General features: G+C 53.3%; 2 protein-coding genes across 2 annotated transcripts in view; one reads left to right on the top strand and one right to left on the bottom strand.

Annotated features, from left to right (window-relative positions):
* Window positions 1-105: 105 nt before the first annotated feature.
* Window positions 106-4,131, bottom strand: MRPL45 (mitochondrial ribosomal protein L45). Its single transcript, XM_074561950.1, has 8 exons — window positions 3,966-4,131; window positions 3,493-3,688; window positions 2,896-3,013; window positions 2,404-2,502; window positions 1,720-1,768; window positions 1,340-1,489; window positions 1,081-1,254; window positions 106-606 (listed from the first exon to the last, which is right to left on the bottom strand). The coding sequence occupies exons 1-8, from the start codon at window positions 4,128-4,130 to the stop codon at window positions 547-549; spliced, it is 1,011 nt and encodes a 336-aa protein (XP_074418051.1). The 5' UTR covers window position 4,131; the 3' UTR covers window positions 106-546.
* A 6,343-nt stretch (window positions 4,132-10,474) lies between these two features.
* The window catches only part of NPEPPS (aminopeptidase puromycin sensitive), a 38,435-nt gene continuing 29,967 nt past the window's right edge, over window positions 10,475-18,942 (top strand). The window contains exon 1 of the mRNA XM_074561607.1: window positions 10,475-10,687. Within this exon, the coding sequence (XP_074417708.1) occupies window positions 10,565-10,687 (123 nt within the window). The 5' untranslated portion in view covers window positions 10,475-10,564. The remainder of the gene's footprint in view (window positions 10,688-18,942) is intronic.

Below are 18,942 nucleotides of genomic sequence, written 5' to 3'. Positions count from 1 at the left end.
CTGCTCTTCTCTGTTTTCTGTTTAAAAAAAAAAAAAAAAAAAAAAGAGAAGCCTGGGAATCAGGACAGAGAGGGAAAGAGGACAGAAAAAGAAAGTGCCAACACCTACTGCTGCAAATTTTAATGAAAGACCAGGTCTACAACACTTCCCATGTAAGTGCCAAATATCCCATGTCTGGACAGACTTCTGCTGCCCAGGGCTCTCACGATGCAAGTTCAGGACAGAGGGCAGCCTGGAGAGCCATCCTGAAGAGAACAGACTCCTTGTCTTCACGGAAACACAGAGGGGGTTAACCTGCAGCACACTAAGTCTACTTGGAAAGTGTAAAGCTCTTCTCAGAGCTCATCTGAATCCCCCTCCCAGGCCCCTCTCGCTCCTTTAAAGACAACTTCTTAGTGACTGGAGTCCATTTCTGAAGCCACTTTGTTTGTTGATCGCTCACTGGAAGGGCACAGCCATACCCAACCCACTACTTCCACAGACATTCTCCACCTCTTCCCTCCAGGGTCGTTTGCACTGCTGTCTCTGCACAGGCACTGGAATTTCCTACTTCATTTCTTCGTACTCTTGTGAGGGATCCAAGGTTGGGCCAGGAATCATCACAGTCTGAAAAAGCAAGGAACAAAATCAGCACGACGCAGAGCAGCTCTGAACTGCTCTAACAGGAATTCTTCGTGTTACAGAGCATGAAAAAGGGTGAGCAGGGGGTTCCGGCAACGCAATGACCTCGCGCAGGAAGATGACCAGATGGCAGCAGTATGGGGGAGGACACGGGGGGAGGGTGGGTTGACATGACTTGTACTACCCTATGGTTCTCACCTCCTTCCTCTCTAGGACCTGTTTTTAGTACCACAGGAAGACACAGCACCTGCATCACTTTGCCAGGCTATGTACAGAAACCAGTAACCCCCTAAATTACCCCATTCATGTCAAATGCCCTCAGCCTCCTATTACAGCTTCCAGGTTACCCTAATCCAAGCCTGTATATATATAATTTTCCAGATGGATACCTCAAACACCCTATACACTTCATGTTCCACAGACACAGGCTGTGCTGGTGCCTTCTCCTGGTGGCATTACCTTAACAATGGGCTCCTTCGGCGGAGCCCATTCCGGAACGATCTTGCCGTGCATCCTCCACGTGCCATATGGGTTGACCAAGTACCTCTCAAATACGACATACTCCAAAACGTCCTTGGGCACCTCCTCTCCTCCATACATCAGCCGCCCAAAGCGGTCATAGATTGCCAGAGTCTGTAAAAAGAGCCAAGAAACGTCTGTTGGGCTGACAGCAAGTTGGAGTCAGTTGGGAAACACAAAGGGCACAGGGGGATGGTACCTGTCGCGTGTGCATCCGCACCGTCACCTGGCCATACAGGTTGCCTCGGTTCACAATGCTGTCACATCGAACGTGAACCACTCTTGGAGGCTCCAGCGACTCCACAAAACTCCACCGGATGGTCCTGTACCTGTTCCCACGCACCATTTCCTATAAAGAAAAAAAAAAGCACTAACTTAATTAGGATGTGAACTGAATGATAAGCAAACTGCTACATATAATGAAGCATTTATGCATTAGCTATTACTTAGACTTGTACTTTCCCCCCTTCCGGTCTGTCTTTACTGCATCCAGAAAAAAGGAGACCGACAATCAGGCTTTGAGAGCCTTAGACACCATAGAAAAGATCAAGGACATGCTACATCCAGACAAACACTTACCGGGTAGCAGCGCTCTGTCACCAGGGAGTGAAGTTTCTGCTTGTTGAAACTGCAAGTGAAACACACCCAGTTACTCAAATACACATATTGTGAAGAGGCTTACTCACAAATTCCTGCTTCCCCAGAGGACACACGATCTACTGGCAAAACAGAAAAAGCTAAGTTCTCAGCTGTGATCTCAGCACAAAATCAGAACATGAATGCAAGCTGGTTGACAAGACTTCAGGGAAACACAACATCCTTTGGAAGCCAGTTATGACCTAAATGTTTTATTGATGTTTGGAATTGTAACCAAGAATGATGCAGTTTTGAAATCTGTTCTATTATTGGAAAGTGGAGCAAACCAGTGGAGTATCATTTCATATCCAGACCATTCCCTGCAGCGTGATTCTGAACAGCACCAACCACCCACTCATCCGCTGATAACACTAGTGGTGCAACAGCTCATCTCCTCTGCAGGTCAGGTCAAGATGAGTTTTCTGCAACCTGCTTTTCATTATCAAAAGCCAGCGAGTGCTGACTAGATCTCCAAGGCTCTACTCCTCACAGAGATGGGAGCAGAAAAAGATAAAGTACTTGTTGCAAAGGAGGTACAAGGATTAGAAAGACAAGGAAGAAAACCAGAGTAGATAAGCAAAGAGAAGCAGGTCCCACACAACTACATCAGTCAGAGAAGGGTCTTACTTTGCCAGGCAATTGTGAGCTTCGATAAATATCTCCTGCGCCTTTTCTGGGAACGTTTTAGTGCTGAAATCCGGGTCATGATCTTTCACCTTTCGCAGACTGAAAAGACAAGAAAAGCTCTACAGTAAGTAAAGAACGACTTGGAAGCGCCTCACGGGTTTCAGGTGATGACAGCGATCTTATCCGGTTCAAGCCCAGCTTTTACCAGGGAGCAACTGAGAACTGGAGACTCCCCACATAACCTCTAGGTGCTCATAAAACAGACATAGTGCTGCAAACCCAAAGAATCCTCAAGAAAATGAGTGCGCGCTGCATCCATTCACACCAGGATGGGTGGCTTGTGCTCATTCTCACACCAGGGACTCCTGCTTAAATGGTACAACAGCAACAACAGACGAAGTGGGTAGAAAACAAAACGTGCCATCTCGCCACTGCAAGACAGAACCAAGCAAAACTCCTGCACCACAGACTAATTAAAAAGGAGGTACGTACGCTAGCTGGGAGGTGGCAGTCTGCTTCAGCTTCTCCATCTTTTGCTTCAGCCCATCTTTGGACAGGGAAGTCAAGCGGGCATCGCCCTCAGGAGGGATGTACGGGTCTATAATATCAGCTGCGGGAGAGAGGAGAAACGTCAGGAGGAGGCTCAAAACCAGCAAAACAAAGGAAACAAAGAGGCAGCACGTTGGCTGCCAGGGGCTGGAGAAGCAGGATTCCTCCCTGAAAATGCAAGATGAAATACAAGCGTGCAGAGAACTGCTAGTTTAACACAGCTTGTCAGCAGTGACAGGCCCCTGCTCTCTGCTCTCCTTTTCCATGCAGCCCGGACAGGAGGAGAAGACACATTCAGCAGCAGGGAACGTGACCTCCCTTACTATTCTTTGTCACTAGGACGAAGGGGACAACAGCTTGACACGCTTCTGAGGTAAAGAGGGCAGCTGCTATCCCTCATCCGGAGGCAGAGTGGGTCATTCAGCCTACTCCGGATGGACACCCTGTCACCATGGTCACACCGCTTAGGCTAATTGCTCCATGCTGATACTTTGCATTAGTTTTGCCCTTGAAACGAGACCAAAGCAGGCTTTCCACCACCTGTGCAGGCCAAGTAGAAGGTCCGTTCTATACGGTCATCAGGAAATATTGTGCCTAAAGACTTGAGTCTCTTCTCCTTCTCTTCAGGGGACAGTTCTCTGGCCCATTCGGGGACAGAATATTTCTTCTTCGTTCTCACTGGGACAACAAGACAGGCCGGAGCCCCTCCAGCAGGCCGGAGTATGGACTCCGCAGTCTAAGGAAGAGAAATAACAAAGCCGTTGAGTTAATCCAACGTCCAAGAAACAACGTCAACATCTTGCCTTATTTCCCTTCCCGCCTCCCAAACACAGAGCAGCTGTGAATACACCTAAGGCCACCACTTGCCGCCCTCCCTGTCCCGCGGCCTGCCCATATTCCCTCATCCCTGACTCCCCACATCCCTTATCCCGTGGCTCCTCGGCCCCCTCACGGCCCCTCGGCCCCTCACGGCCCCTCGGCCCGTCCCCCCAGTCCCTCCCGCCGGTCCCCACCTGCCAGCACACCCTCAGGCCCAGCCGGCCCAGGCCCGCCTTCATGGCGGCCGCCATCTTCCCGCCGCGCGGCCCGCCGGGAGGTGGGCGGGGCCGAGGCGGCGGCGCGCGGAGGGGGCGGGGCCGGCGGGAGCCCGCGCCGCGGCAGCGAGTGGAAAATTCCATCGACTGCAGGGAGGAGGGGGGGAGGCCCCGCCCCGAGCGCGCGGCCGGGGGACCCCGGTGCCCGGTGCTGGGCGGCGGGGGGGGCTCTCGCAGCGGCGGCCACGGTGCACCGAGAAACGGGGTGTGGGGGCCACCCCCACTCCCCCCCCGGGCCACGTGCGACAGAGACCCCCCGCACCGCCCCACGCAGGGGGTGCTGGGGGTGTCGGGGGTGTCGGAACCGCCCCCGGGTTTGTGGAGCCCCCCAGGGATTGATGGGGGTGTCGGACTTCCCCCGGCCTGCGGAGCCCCCCCAGCCTGCCCCGGGGTGCTGGGGGTGTCAGACCCCCCCCAGACCTATGGAGCCCCCCAGCCTGCCATGGGGTGCTGGGGGTTCTGGGCCCCCCCTCGACCTGCCAAGCCCCCCAGCCTCTCCCAGGCTGCTGGGGATGTCAGACCCCCCCCGGGTCTGTGGAGACCCGCAGCCTCCCAAGGGGTGTTGGGGGTGTCGGACCCCCCCCCATTCCCCCAGATCTGCGGAGCCCCCCCCAGCCTGCCCGGGTGGTGCTGGGGGTGTCGGATCCCCCCCGCAGGTCTGCGGAGCCCCCCCAGCATCCCCAGGGACCTGCGCAGCCCCCCAGCAGCTCCGCGCGGCTCCGGGCGCAGCAGACGTCGGTGCCCGATGCTTTGGGCATTTCAAACTGCAGCAGGACTCGGGGCTGGCGGTGGAGGGGGGGTCAGGGGTCCCACACGAGGGTCCCCTCCGAGGGTCCCATGGGACACCGGGATGCAGCAGCTCCGGGCGCCGATGCCCTAAAGCAAACCACACGCATCCCAAACCTCCTTCCCTTGAAATCCCAGCTCCGGGAGTCCCAGGGACGCGCGGGGGATGCTCAGCACCCACCCACCGCTGCAGGGTGAGGCCTTGCTCCGTCTTGCGGACCCAAAGGCAAACACGGCACAGGGCGGGTGAATCCCCCCCGGTTGGCCCCGCGGGAGCCGGGGGCTCGTCGGGAGGCTGGGGGCTGCGCCGGCCCCACCTGGCCCTGCTCCCAGTTTGCTTTGGGGACTGTTGATCTTGGCCGGGAGGAAGCGTTGCTCCATCGGGGCAGCTGGTTAATGTGTAGTGACGGCTCCGCTGTGCCCCGAGACCGTTGATCCCGGCCCAGGCTGTTATCTGTGCCGGCGGGAGCGGGGCGAGATGGGAGCGGCCCTGCAGGGGGCACCGGGGGGGAGCCGGGCACCCATGGGTGGGGGGGATTACACCCGCATCCCACCAGCGGCTCCGAAAATCTGTCATGATGCTCCTGGGGGCTCAAAAATAGGAGGCGGGGGGGTAATCCTCCCTGCTGCACCCCAGCAGGAAAACTGGAGCCGTTTTCTCCTGCGGAAAACAGGGCTGGAGCCCCAGGGACGCGGAGCCGGTCCCGGAGCAGCCGGAGCTGAGTCACCGGCTCCAGCACCCCACGGCCCCGGCGCTTTCCCATGGCTGGGGACTTGTGGGGCTGGATGTTCCCGACCCGTCTGGCTTTCCCAGTGGCAGGGCTGCCCTGTGATGGCATCTCAGCCGGTTTTACCACTGTGGGCAACTGTTTCAGGGCTCTGGTAGCCCCGTGGGGCCATGTCCTCACCGTGGGGATGCACGGCCCAGGAGCATCCCTGCCTGCCGCGGTTAGAACCCCAGCAGCGGTGGCCTTTGGGGATGCCACTCGATGGTGCCCCCAGCCCACGTGTGACCTTCTCCCTGGCAAAACCACCGCGCTGGGATTTGCCACATCGGAGCGCCGGGCCGGGGCTGGGATTTGGAGAGCATCGGCAGAAGTGGGACACGCTTAGCAGCCGCCCAAAGCCAAGCTGTCCCCGGCAGCTCCGGGCAGGGGTTTGGCCACGTTTGCCACCATCCTTGTGCAATTCGCCCCAGGTACGCGGCCAGGCAGGAGGGCGACGGGCAGAGCCGCACGCACGCATCGCCTCGCAGCGAGGAGGGGGGGAAGCGACGCAAAACGCCCCCCACGCCCCCGGGGAACAGCCCACAGAGCAAGAGGCCCCCGGAGCCATTTAGCAGCTTCCAGCCCCGTTGTCCCTGTGCTCCCGAATACCAGAGATTCCTGCCCTAAGCCGCAGGCCCAGACCTGCGAGGCAGGATTAGCCGGTGCCCTCCAGCTGCTCCCGCTCTCAGCAGGAACAGCAAAAACTCCAGCAAAAGAGAGAAGAAAAGAAAAGCCTCTCTTGGGATCTTTCTTTTTCTTTTCTTCCCTTTTTTTCTTCCCCCTCCCCTTGTTTTCCTAATTAAAATGGTGCACTGGCAGCAGTTGGTGGCTGCAAAGACTCTGGGCTAATTACAGCTCCTGGCTTCCACCCCGTCCGTTTGTCCCCGAGCCCTCCCCAGTCTGGCGCTGCAGGAGAACCCGGTTTGGTCGGGACACAGCGGAGGAGGCGGCTTCCCCCCGGCTTTCTCGGCGGAGGCTCTTTCTTTCTTCCTTTCTTTCTTTCTGGATTCTTGCTGACAGCAGCATCTGTCATCTAACAATATCTCCCGCGCGGACCAGCAGCCGCAGAAGGCTCCCAGAGCCCTTTGCCGAGCCCAAGCCCCACGGCTGGCGCGGCCACCAAGCCCCCTGGCTGCCCCCGGCACCGGCCGCACACCGGGAGGGCACCCGGTGACCCGCGAAGCCATCGAGGGCAGGAATTAAAGCTCAGAGGAGACAATCCCCCCTCCGCCTCCCTCCCGCAGCGGCTCTGCTCCAGGAATAGGTTTATCCTGCCCCTGACCTTGCTGCCAGCCCAGGGGGAGTCACCACGGCCACGGGCTGTGCCGGGGCACGGGGGGCAGAGGCGAGGCGGCAGAAGGGCTTTTGGCTCAGGTGAGGGCTCTTGGCACGACCATGGCACGGCTGGGTCCTCCTCCATCCAGCCTGGCCGCAAATCCCGCACGGAGGCTCCCACGCCGGGGTCACCGCTCCAGCCCTTCCCTCCCCGCGGCGGGGGGGCGGTGTTGTCCCAAATCTGGGTTCTTTTAACCCAGTGGGCAAGAAGGCGATATACACACAGAGGCGAGAGATTTATTTCCTTCACTTCTGCGCAGAGCTGGGTGCTGGCTTTGTGATTAGAAGGTGATACGTTAATGCCACGGCTCATCCACAAAAGATCAAAAGGTTAAAAGAACCCAGATTTGGGACAACACCGGGACTTTCTCCCCAGCACCCCACCGGCACCTCGCAGGCATCGCAACGGCGACGATGGAAGTTTCCCCAGCTCCAGATCCCGACATCGACGTGTCCCCAGTGCCACCGTCCCTGTGTCCCGCGGGGCTTCGCACCCCAGCAGGGCGCCGGGAGGGGACGGTGGCAGGAGCAATGGCGGGGGGGCGGCAGCCGCCCCAACTCCCCCCGCGCAGCTCCAGCTGTTCCCTTGTCTCCCTTCTTCTCCCCCCGGGCTCGGCGGCACAATGCGGCCCCGCAGAAGCCCCAGATGAACCCGAGCTCATCAGCCCTTTGGTTTTTGTAAGGACGCGCTAAGAGCTGTCTGTACTTTCTCCCTGCCCCAGTTCCTGCCGCCGGCTCCTCCAGGTCTCGGCAAATCCCCGCTCCCTCTCCTCGCTCGGCGCTAACTTATATTTTAAACAGTGAGGAATCACTTTTAGCAAGAATAAATCTCTTTGCTGGGGGTGGGGTGGGGGGGAAAGGAAAAAAAAAAAGGAGCAATTGCAGTTTGCAGCGGTGGAAGGCAATTAATGATTTCCTGCCTCTGCGAGCTGCGCTTCCTTCTTAAAACGAGGGAGGTTGTGGCACCCACAAAGACACGACACGCGCCCTTTTGAGACTTAATCAGGACCGTGTTTAACGCCGTACGGACACAGCGATCCAAGATTGCCATGGCTGGTCCGGGGGCCGAGAGCCAGGCCGGGGATGTGGCCCTCGCCCTGCAAGCCGGGTGCGGGGAAAGCCACCGCGGCCACCGGCTCCCCTCTTCCAAAGGAATTCGATTTTTCGCCTTTCTTTTTCCCATATAAAGGCTTTATTAAGAATTTTTTTTTAAACTTCCTGCTGGTGTTTGTCACAAACCCAAACAGCCATCCAACATCACCCACTTGGGACATTTATTACCCCGTAAATACTGTTCGCTGTATTGTGTACATAGCTTTTTAAGACGGATTCCTTACATAGCATCTTCCACAAGCCTCCGCGGCGCTGCCGACCCCGGGCGGGCAGGGAAAGCCCCAGGGGGCTGCGGTACCCCGGGGTGGGCAGCAGCGGCTGCTTGGCCATGGGAAACGGCAGAGAAGCCCCTTTTTGCTCAAGAACTTGAGGGTTTTTTTTCCACTTTGGAGGACGTGAGCCCGGCCACGAAGGGCTGCAGCCCCGGGGTTTGAGCAGGAGCCCTGCAGCACCCAGGTTTCACCTCGCTGCTGTGGTTCGAGGAGGAGGAGGAGGAAGAGGAGGAGGCGGCTGAGGCTGGCTGTTAGCTCAGGGTGGGGAGAAAAGCCACCCCACGAGCTGTCCGGGCAGGTAAAGCGACCCTGGAGACAGGACACCTCTCCCTGCTCCACATCGCTGGATTTTTGCTGTAAAGTCCGAGACGTTTAAGCCGATTCTCGCGACTTTTTTAATGCCGGAGGTTAGCAATAGGGTTACAGCCCCGAGGTCCGCGAGGCTTATCTGGACCTGGGGGAGGACAGAGGTGACCAAACCCAGGCAGTAAAGGGACCTGTGTCCTCCAGATACAAGGGCCAGGTGCTGCGCGGTGCCGAGCGGGTGCTCGGAGGATCGGACGGGGTGATGAGCAGCCCGGGAAAAACCCAAATCCGCACAGCGGGCGCAGCGCGCTGCTGGCGTGGGACCCGCCGGCTGCTCGGTGCTGGGAAAAGTAATCAATAAAAACAAAATATAGAGGATAATTAACAGAAAAAACCCAGGACACGACATATTGGAGTTCATCCCCAGCAGCGTGGCCAGCGGGGCGAGGGGGGGGATTCTGCCCCTCTGGGGAGACCCCCCTGCAGTGCCGCCTCCAGCGCTGGGGCACCAACAGCAGAAGGACACGGAGCTGTCGGAGCGGGGCCGGAGGAGGCCCCGGAGATGCTGGGAGGGCTGGAGCCCCTCTGCTGTGGGGACAGGCTGGGAGAGCTGGGGGGGTTCAGCCTGGGGAAGAGAAGGCTCCGGGGAGACCTTGGAGCCCCTTCCAGGCCCTAAAGGGGCTCCAGGAAAGCTGCACCGTGCCAGCCCCCCCTGCACCGGGTGCCGCGGGAGCCCCCGTTAACGGTGTGCACTGTGCCAGCCCCCCCCTGGACCGGGTGCTGCAGGAGACCCCACGAATGGGCTGCGCTGTGCCAGCCCCCTCTCCACCGGGCACACCGTGAGTCCCCATTAACACGGTGCACCGTGGCAGACCGCCCCCGCCCCGGACCGGGTGCCGCAGGAGTCCCCGTTAACCGGGTGCACCATGCCACCCCCCCCCGGGCTGGGTGACCCGTTAACGGGGTACACCATGCCAGCCCCCCCTGCACCGGGAGCCGCAGGAGCCGCCGTTAACGGGCTGCACCATGTCAAGCCCTCCCGGGCCGGGTGCACCGTGCCAGACCCCTCTCTACCGGGCACACCGGGAGCCCCCGTTAACTGGGTGCACCGCGCCAGACCCTCCCCGGACTGGGTGCCACAGGAGCCCCCGTTAACCGGGTGCACCGTGACAGAACCCCCACGGACCGGGTGCCGCAGGAGCCCCCGTTAACCGGGGGCACCATGGCAGAACCCCCACGGACCGGGTGCCGCAGGAGCCCCCGTTAACCGGGTGCACCGTGACAGAACCCCCACGGACCGGGTGCCGCAGGAGCCCCCGTTAACCGGGTGCACCGTGCCACCCTCCCCAGGCCGTCTGACCCGTTAACGGGCTGCACCGCGCCAGTCCCCGCTGCACCGGGTGCTGCGGGGGGCCCCCATTAATCGGTTAGCGGGGGTACACCGTCCCTCCCCGCTCCGCACCGCACCGGGCCCACCGGGAGCTCCCGTTCGCGAGCCGCACGCGCACTGCGCATCCCCCGCACCCCGCCGCCGCTTACGCAACGCGCTCGCGCCGCTCTACGTGCGCGGCCGCGTGGCGCCGCCGACCGCGCGCACGCGCTGTTCCTCCTCCTGCCTCTCCTCCCGCCCCCCCCCCCCCCCCCCCCCCCCCCCGGGCACCGTGCGCCTCGTGCCGGGAGCGCGCGCGCGCCCCCGCCCCTCCCTCCTCCTCCTCCTCCTCCTCCTCCTCCTCCTCCTCCTCCCGCCGCCGCCGCCGCCCGCTCTCTCGGTGTGTCGGTGCGGGGTCGCCGTGTCGCCGACAGGAAACCTCCCCGCCCCCCCCCTCCCCCGCCGCCGCCGCCCCGCCGCCCCCCTCCCTCGCCGCCCCGCCGCGGGGGGGCGCAGCCCCGCACGCCCCCCCCCCCCCGCCCCCCCCCTCTTCCCCGCCGCCGCCCCGCCATGCCGGAGAAGCGGCCCTTCGAGCGGCTGCCCGCCGACGTGTCCCCCCTCAACTATGGACTCTGCCTCAAGCCCGACCTCATCGACTTCACCTTCGAGGGCAAGCTGGAGGCCGCCGTGCAGGTAGGTGCCCCCCCCCCCGCTTCCTCCTCCTCCCCCCGCCCCCGCCGGGCCCTGAAGGGACCCCCAGCCCGCTCCACCCTGAGGGAGCCCCGCCGGCTCCGGCTCCCTCTTCCCTCCCTCCCTCCGCCGGGCCTTGAGGGAGCCCCGTCAGCCAGGGGGGGCCCGATCCCCCCGCCTTTCCCCTTCCCCTCCTCGCCGCCGGGCCCTGAGGGCCTCCCCCCGCCGGGGCCCGGCCCTCAGCGCGGTGGAGCCGGCCAGGCAGGTGCAGGGAGGCCGCTCGGGGCTGTTTCCCCCCCCCCCTCCCCCGCCGCGGTCTCCGCCCTCCCTTTCCATTCAGCCTATACATTTAGATGTATATATATCCCCCCCCGGCACCCCGCGGCCTTGGGGAAGGGGAGAGAGCGGCCCGTGGGCCCCGCCCTGCCCCGCTCCGTCCCCCGAGAGGAGCCGGGAGCGGCCTGGGAAGGGCCGGGGGCCTCGCCCCGGGCCCCGCCGCTCCCCTGTGGGGGGGCCCGGCCCGTTCCCCTGGGCCCCCAAAGCCACAGCCGGCACGTAGGTTAGGCGTGGAGCGGTCGGAGCTGTGGATATCTGCCGGGCTGGTATCCCCCGCTTCCCCCAAATCCGTAGCGAGCACCCTGTTCCTGTTTCCAGCTTCCAGCCGTGCTGCTTTTATCTACATCCAGCCATTCAGATGGCTCGGGATTTTGCTGGAAAGACCAAACTACCACATAGGCAATTAAATGAGAACTCCCCCGGTGTAGTACGGTAAGCTGGGTAGGCCTCAGTGTCATGAAAAGCTTGGAGCCAGTGAAGCGAAATGCTCGGTGAACAGTGGGAAGGGGTGTGCAAAGCGCCAGCGGTAGGTCTTCTGCCCCTTCGGAAAGGCGAAAGCTTCCCCGTGTTCCTGTTCCAAAGCCAGAAGGTTTGATGAAAGCCCTGAAGTCTCATAGTCATTCTCAGGCTGCTGTGCCAAGATTCCCTAAATTTGCTTTCATGTCTTTCCTAGTGCAGCGATTTGCAATAGATGCAGAACTGTAAGGGCTTACTGGAGTTTTTCTTATAGTGTATCTTGACTGTATTGAGAGCTCAAAAATATTAGAGGGAGATTTTAAATACTGAGATGTGTACAGATTTAAATCTTGGTCTAAAGAGGCGGTTAAAAAGATGAGGTAGCTTCTGGGTAATAACGCTGCTGAATCTGAAGCACAGGTAGGGAGGGAGCGAGTGCCTCACTAGGCGAGTGTCTGGTGCCTGTGGAAGCTGGGGAGGGCACAAGGCCGTGGATGATAGTGAATCTTGTGACTTTTGGGACCTGGAGGAAGGCGGCTAGAGATGAGTAAGTTTGTGTCATGTGGAAGACACACTGAAAACGTAAATCGCCTTGCGGATTTTGTTCTCGCTCGAGTCCTCAGGCCCCTGCTGCCTTCGGGGTCTGGGTTTGGCGGTGCATCAGCCTGGGTGAAAATGCCAGCTTGAGAAATTCCCGATGTCTTCCGTCTTAATCCTAGCCACCTATTCCTGTCTTCGCACCCAAGTTGCTGCTCCTCAGTCCTGTTACAGCTGTGGGGCTGTGCTGTAAATGGGATCACTGAAATTATCCAGGTTAAAAATAACACTCGGGGGGAGGGGAGTAGTGGCTTTTTAAGCCAGCATGGCTGCCGAGGAGAGAGTAGTATTGAACAGCAGCCTTGGAAATTTAGTTTAAATCCAGGAAGAATGAGGATTTGTAGGCTTCTTGTGGAGGTGGTAGTTGGTTTGTGGGTTTTAGTCCTGTTGAGATATTTTTTATATTGTTTGCTGTTCAGGGGATTGCTCAATAAATTCCTAGAGCAATGGATACCACCTGCCAATGTGAAGAATCCTGGACATTCCTACCAGCTGAGGGTAATGTGTTAAGGAAGAACACTGATCTGGCAGGTTCAAGGTTGTAAAAAACTTGCTCGCATCATGGTGAGCTGATCTCATGTTCCCACTGTAGAGACAATTAAAAAAAAAATAGGGCAAGGTTTTAAAAACATATCTAGAGTCTATATCTTTATTTTAAATTAACTTTTAACAACCATATACCAAAGAATCCTGAGGCCACGTCTCGGCTGCATGCAAGCAAGTACAGGAGAGGTGCAGGAAGGTGTATGGGGTGAGTGTTCGCGTGCTTGTCTCAAGTTAGAAATCTGAAGTTTGCTGTGGCTGCCAGCACCCAAAGCACGGTAAAGGGACATTCCAGAAAATTAGAGGGTGACTGTTCTGCACCTTAATGGAGAAGAGAAGAACCAGCTCACCCACAGTACCAGGTGGTCAGGATGCTTTTTGTACAAGGCAATGGCTTAGTTAAGAATATGCTAACATTTACTGATCGTTTGTTATTGAGCTGGGATTGAATCTAGAAAATAAAACATTTGTGTGCTTTTGGATCCAATTGGTTCAATGAAGGACCTGTTGGCCATTTCTACTGGCGCCTTGCAGTGAGGTGGAGTGGAGCTCATCAGTGGCATTCTGTTTTCAGCATGCTTGAGACCTTTGGGATACATTGTACAGACATCGAGGTAAAAGTGATTTTATATTAAGACACAAACTTTGAATTTTCCAGATTTCGAGATAGGGAAATACATACACTGCCTCCTCTTGAAGGTCTGGGTATTGTGTTTTATAACCAATCAAGAATAATTATTAGTCCCCCTGTTCCGTTCCAATATGATAATGGCTAGACAAGCAATAATCCACATCAAGTACTTAAACCAGTGATGCTTTCTGACCTGCAGGGTGAGTACTGAAACTTTGACGCCGGAATCAATCATGATTAATCACAAAATCAGGAAAACTTTTCATTACATACACAAAAGTGTTTGTTTGTTTTGTTATTTTGCATCTTTAATGGCAAACTGGAACTAGTGAAGACTGTAATACTTAGTCAAGATATTACAAGTAAACAGTTGATCAGTCAGTTTGTGTTTCTCACTTAGAGCCATTAAATAGGATTTGGCAGCCCTCTCTGTGGAATTTTGGTAAGTCTTTTGACTTGAGCAGCAGGCCCTAAAGAACTGTTAAATAACCTTCCAGTCTTGGCTTTGGGGCAGTGCACTTGTGTTGGCTTTTGCACCTAGAAATAACTTACCGAAACACAATAATAAATGTTACGCTCATATGGCTCCTTCAAATTAGCTTCAGAGGATAAAGCCTTTTATGATTCAAAAGATAAGGCTGTTGCTTCAGGGTCAGTAGTCACCAGGTTGATTTCAAAGCCTTGAAAAGAAATGCTACATGTTTGTAGTTTATTGTGGCACTCCTAGTTTTCAGGTTAAGGAATTGGCCCTCCGTCTAGTATTTGTTGTTTCTTGATTAAGGAATGATACTGAAATCTGTCTCTTGATAAAGTTTAATTTCATAGCCTTTTGAAGCTGAGCTTGTTAAGTAACTGGTAACCTAAATACTAAATTTTGTCTGGTTACTTGAATTTTTTAAATAATGTAATTTGTGGTCATATGAATATTTTGGAAGTCTGTAGAATTGTGTAACATTTATATAAACTGACAGAATATACTTGCCATTTATCACAGTTAAAAACCCCCAAATCCTTAAGGGTTCCTTGTGAAATAGTTCCTTTATTGCAGCTAGGACCAAGTGTGACTGTGGGAGAATGGGACACTGCGTGTCTGTAGCAGATCTGGAGCTGAAATAGTCGCGGGTTCACAGTCCTGCCATCGGTCTGTCGGTTCTGTCGTCTTTTAGCGTTTTAAACTGTTGATTTGTTGGGTGTGTGGGGATGTTTCTGAATGAGCACAATTAAGATTTTTTTTTTTGTGTGTGTGCGTGTGGAAGTAGTTCATCTATTTTATTCATCTGTTAGCTTGAGATTTAATTATTATAACCCTGATTTTCTCAGGGTCTAGTTATCAGTGCAGCACACTCCTATTACTCAGTGTCTAGGTCAACTTTTTTCCATTCCGCTTTTGACTCCTGGGAGGCCTGATGGAGGGCTGGAACAAAGAGGGGATGTGCGGCCGGTCTGTTCTTCAGCATCGTGCCCAAAAGGCAAACATGAGTAACTGGCAACAGAAGCAAACATCTGGCTCCCGAAATTCAACGGGTGTTTTAAGCTTCTAAATGGAAGTTCTTAACGCTGTCACGGCTCCACACCATCACCTGTCTGGCGCAGGGTGTCGTGGTGCAGAGCTTCAGAGAGGTGCAAGGTTGTCTTCTGACTTCCTGGTATTTACCTCTGTATAAACTACTTTCTTTGGAGAGTGTTGTGTGGTGGTTTATTTATTTCATTACAAACTACAGTGAGGTGTTTCTTGCTTGCAAAGCAAACCTATCTTTACTTTAAAGAATTTACAACCTGACGTAGATGGCTCCTTGAAATATCTTTCCCAGTCCCTTTAATATGTCTTAAGGATACTCTGTTATATTTAGCAATGTTTAACCTGTATCTGTTGCTTTTTATAGGTTAATTATGCAGTGTCTGCTAGACTAAAGAATGTGTAGTCTTCTGATCCTGCTGCATGCCAGTTAAAGATTAATTGTGACGCTCTTATATGTAAACCCTGAAAAATTAAGCTTAATGGGTGTAGTATTTGTGGTCAGTATCTTTTGCAGTGGGAAGTTGTCTAGTAGAGATACATGACCATGGTATCCAGCCCTGTAACTTACGTTTCCAGCATGTGAAATTAGATCTGAATTTGAGCGTTACAGTGTTCAAGTCTGGTGCTTCAAAGTCAGGACCTCAGGGCTCTGCGGACCCTTCTGCCACCAGCTTCAAAAATAGGAATGCCTTTGCTCTTCTCCCCCACAGAAAGGCCTCTTTCAGTTCTGTAATTCATAAGGCTGATTGTATTGATCGTAGTTACAAAGGGATTTACTTGTCTGTGTGGATTTGACAATTCCGAAGTATGTGTGACTGCTACAGGCGAGTGTATTTGGATGCTTTTTGGAAGGAAGTGATTTTTTCCAATGGGCCAATTAGTCGTGGCATTGGCAATTTTACTACTTGATTACCATAACTGGCTTGAGATGCAGATGAATAAAACTTTTTATTCCTTTTCTCATTGAAGTTTGAAATTCTTGAAAAGATGCAACCTAGAACAGAACTGAGGTAACTTTAGTTCTCTATTTTTAGAGAGTAAAATGATAAAAAATACATGCTTGTTATAATGCTACATTTAGAAAAGGACTCTGAAGCCGAGTGACAAGATTTTAATTATCTAGTCTTATAAATGGCTCTAAAGAAATAGTTTTGACACTAGAAGATGTCTTCTGGTGCACCTCAACCTGTATTTCAGGTAGGCTGTCATTCTACTGAAGCCATTCAAAGTCCTGTTTCTCGTGTCCTGAAAAGGTTTTTCCATCAAGTCCTTTCCTGCTCTAATAACTGGTGAAAATCAAAAGCCTTACAGCATCTTTGAGTCCTATTTGGCAGAGACAAATAATTAGCCTTTTTAGCTCTTCTTCCATCAAATGATGTTACCTTGGAAAACTTTTTTGGGGAATTTAAGCTGTTATCCCCTATTGGGTGAGATTTTTCTCCCCAGAAGCCAGCGCTGAGCACGAAGGTGGATGTGAGGGGTTGGGAGGTATGTGTCATCTTAGCGTAATGACAGGTTAACACGTCTGAAAGTTCCATAGTTTTATTGCAGGGCAGACCTGCTTGGGGTATCTGTCTGGCTTGTCTCACTAGGTATTTAATTGGGATTAATGTTACTAGACCTTCGTCAAAAGCCACAGGTTTAAAGTTTTGAAACCGTCCTTCATTCCAGATATCGGTCTTCGTTCATCTGCTGCTTTTAAACACATCACCCTTATGGCAAAACTACTTCCATTGTGGGCATTTGTAGCTTGCTCTTGCCTTGATTAGCCTCTTCTTGCTGAAGAGCAAATTTATTATATTATAGAGCAAGGTGAAGCAGGGTGACAGGTCACATGTATACAGCTTTGTAATTGGTTATACCTTATGCAAGGAGATGCCTTTTTGCCTTTTAATAGGATTGCACTCATGAAAAGCACTGCATGAGCAGAATATCTGTCTTCCGAAACACAGTATGAGCAGAAATGTAAAAGCAGCTTCAAGGTATCACTTACGGTAAAACACCTTCATTCATCTTCGTGACAGACATGGTGTCTGTAAGCACGAGGCTATGGGCTCGTGTGAGATAAAATGGTCATAAGTGAAGTATGCTGGGCGGTTTATAGTTTTGTTTTGGTTTTGTTCTTACAGGTGTGTCTGTACTTCATTATTTTCAGTGGATCAGAGGGAGGAGGCTTTCATGCTAGAGCCTGTGTGCCAACGTGAAAACTTTTTTTCCCCCCACTGAATTAACTGATGAGAGCCTCAGAAGTGTGCTGTGCAAGTACACTGTCAATATTGACATCTGCACACTGACTTTTGCCCTTCATTTTTGGGGAGGTGGAGGGTAAATGTTTTTTAGACTATTGGTTCACTCAATCCCTTTAAATGTACTCTCTTGTAAAACTGGCTTGAGATTTGTAGGAGGTAAGAAAAGAAAATCTAAAGCCAGGTAATTGCCTTTCTAAGGAGCGTCTGAAATTATCTCCACTTAAACCTAAACTTTTTTATTTGCAGGCACAGCGCTGTGCTGGAAATTCTTCTGTCCTCAGAAGAGGTTGTTTTTGAGAGATGAAGCCTATTGTTAAACCCAGTATTGTCTGCAATTTGGACAGCTCTTTATGCATCTTGAATTCTTGATCCAGAGAGATTTGGATTTGTAGATTGAATAAAGGTCTCTACTAGACATTTATAACAAGCTGTTCTCATTCTAATTTTTCTGTGTTGTAGAAGACCTTGAAAAACCCCAGCCTCTAATATTGTGATAAAAATTGTTAGGCTTGGACCTCAGGTTTTGGGAAGGGCTGTAGTCCTTTAGTTTCATGCACATCAAATGGGGGGAAAAAAATTCAGTTTGTAAATCTTTACTAGAAGCATCAAATCTAACCTGTGTTACTTCAGCTGTTACATTTGCTGGTTTTCTGCTTTGCAAACGTGTTGTTTTTTAGAATCGCGTTAAGTTTATTAGGTAACATTGTTTTGATTTTATTGCTATAAAGAGGCAACATCGTGAGAACAGCACAGCTCTTCTGCACTGCTCTGTGGGACACGCTACTGCAGGGTGGCTGACGAGCAGGATTTGGAAAGATTCACTAATAGTTAGGCTTGTCAAAAAGTATAAGCCCTTACGTAATATTTATTACACAATTCTGTTAATAGGAATAAGTCATGGACGTTTGCTTTGCGAAGTTCCTGACTGAGGTTAGAAAGAAACTTCTGAGTTAGGTTTGTCTTGTGTTGACCATCCTCCGTGGGGTTGGCTTTCCTTGGAGTATCTGGAATTAGCCCTTTGGTTCACAGATTATTAGACTAGATGATGTGGGTATGCCTATTAAGTTATGCATTTAAATTTCTTAAGCCTCTCTTATCACTGACTAGACTTGAATTTGGTTTTTATGTACACAATGACTAAGGAACCATTCCTCCAGTGAGCCGAGGTAGATCGAGATATTCAGCTCAAGACTGAATATCTGCTTCCGTTTACTCATCTTGCGTAGATACCAGCTCCTTTATGGCAGAGTGATAAGTGTCTGCTTCAATTATGACGCTTCACAGCTTAGTATTTTGACTCTGCTTGTGATAAATGCATTTACATTCAGATGCTGGGATGGTGAGCTGGCGTGTGCGTGCAGGGTGCTTTGCTGATTGCGCTGCAGGGGCAGAGGAGCTCTGGGTTCATGGGGACCAGTTTCCATCACAAAGGGGTCCAGTTGGTTTCTGCTGCGTGTTCACGCACGGATAGCCAGAGTGCTGGGTAGAGGTGTTAATAGGGCATTTTGAGGTTATAAGAGTGAAAAACCAAGAAAGGGATACAAGTCCTTATGCTGTGAGGAACTCTCTCTCTGGGGTAGGAAGCGGTTCCTTTGTGCATACGTTAAACTCCAGTTGGCTGTTACAGAAATTCTTGCTCCTTTATTTAAAGGACTGTCATTGTCTACTGCTAGAAATTGTATCCCGGACCAGCAGGACTACCAGCTCCATCCAGTGTGATGGTTCTAGTGGTTTCAGCCATAAGTTTCTAAATAATTCCTAGTTTAATTCCCAAATATTTTACCCCTTTGTAATTAATTGATATTTAATTTGAATTCCTCTGTATTCAAGCTCTTGCATCCAAATAGAAAGCTGGCACAGTGAGACAGTTTATTACTACGCTGGGAGCTGGCCACTTGTTAAATAAAGCAAAGTGTGTGTAGCCAAG

Source organism: Larus michahellis, chromosome 18 (assembly GCF_964199755.1).
Source record: "Larus michahellis chromosome 18, bLarMic1.1, whole genome shotgun sequence".
NCBI classification, from domain to species: domain Eukaryota; kingdom Metazoa; phylum Chordata; class Aves; order Charadriiformes; family Laridae; genus Larus; species Larus michahellis.
The sequence above is the reverse complement of the archived record's forward strand: the minus strand, read 5'-3'. Positions and strand labels throughout refer to the sequence as shown.

Bases quoted from the DNA above. Each gene is read 5' to 3' on its own strand.
- MRPL45 (XM_074561950.1), bottom strand. From the start codon at position 4,130: ATGGAATTTTCCACTCGCTGCCGCGGCGCGGGCTCCCGCCGGCCCCGC. The intron at 3,689-3,965 runs GTGGGGACCGGC...TCTCTTCCTTAG, and splicing joins GCCTGAGGGTGTGCTGGCAG to ACTGCGGAGTCCATACTCCG. The intron at 1,255-1,339 runs GTACCATCCCCC...CTCTTTTTACAG, and splicing joins TGCGGATGCACACGCGACAG to ACTCTGGCAATCTATGACCG.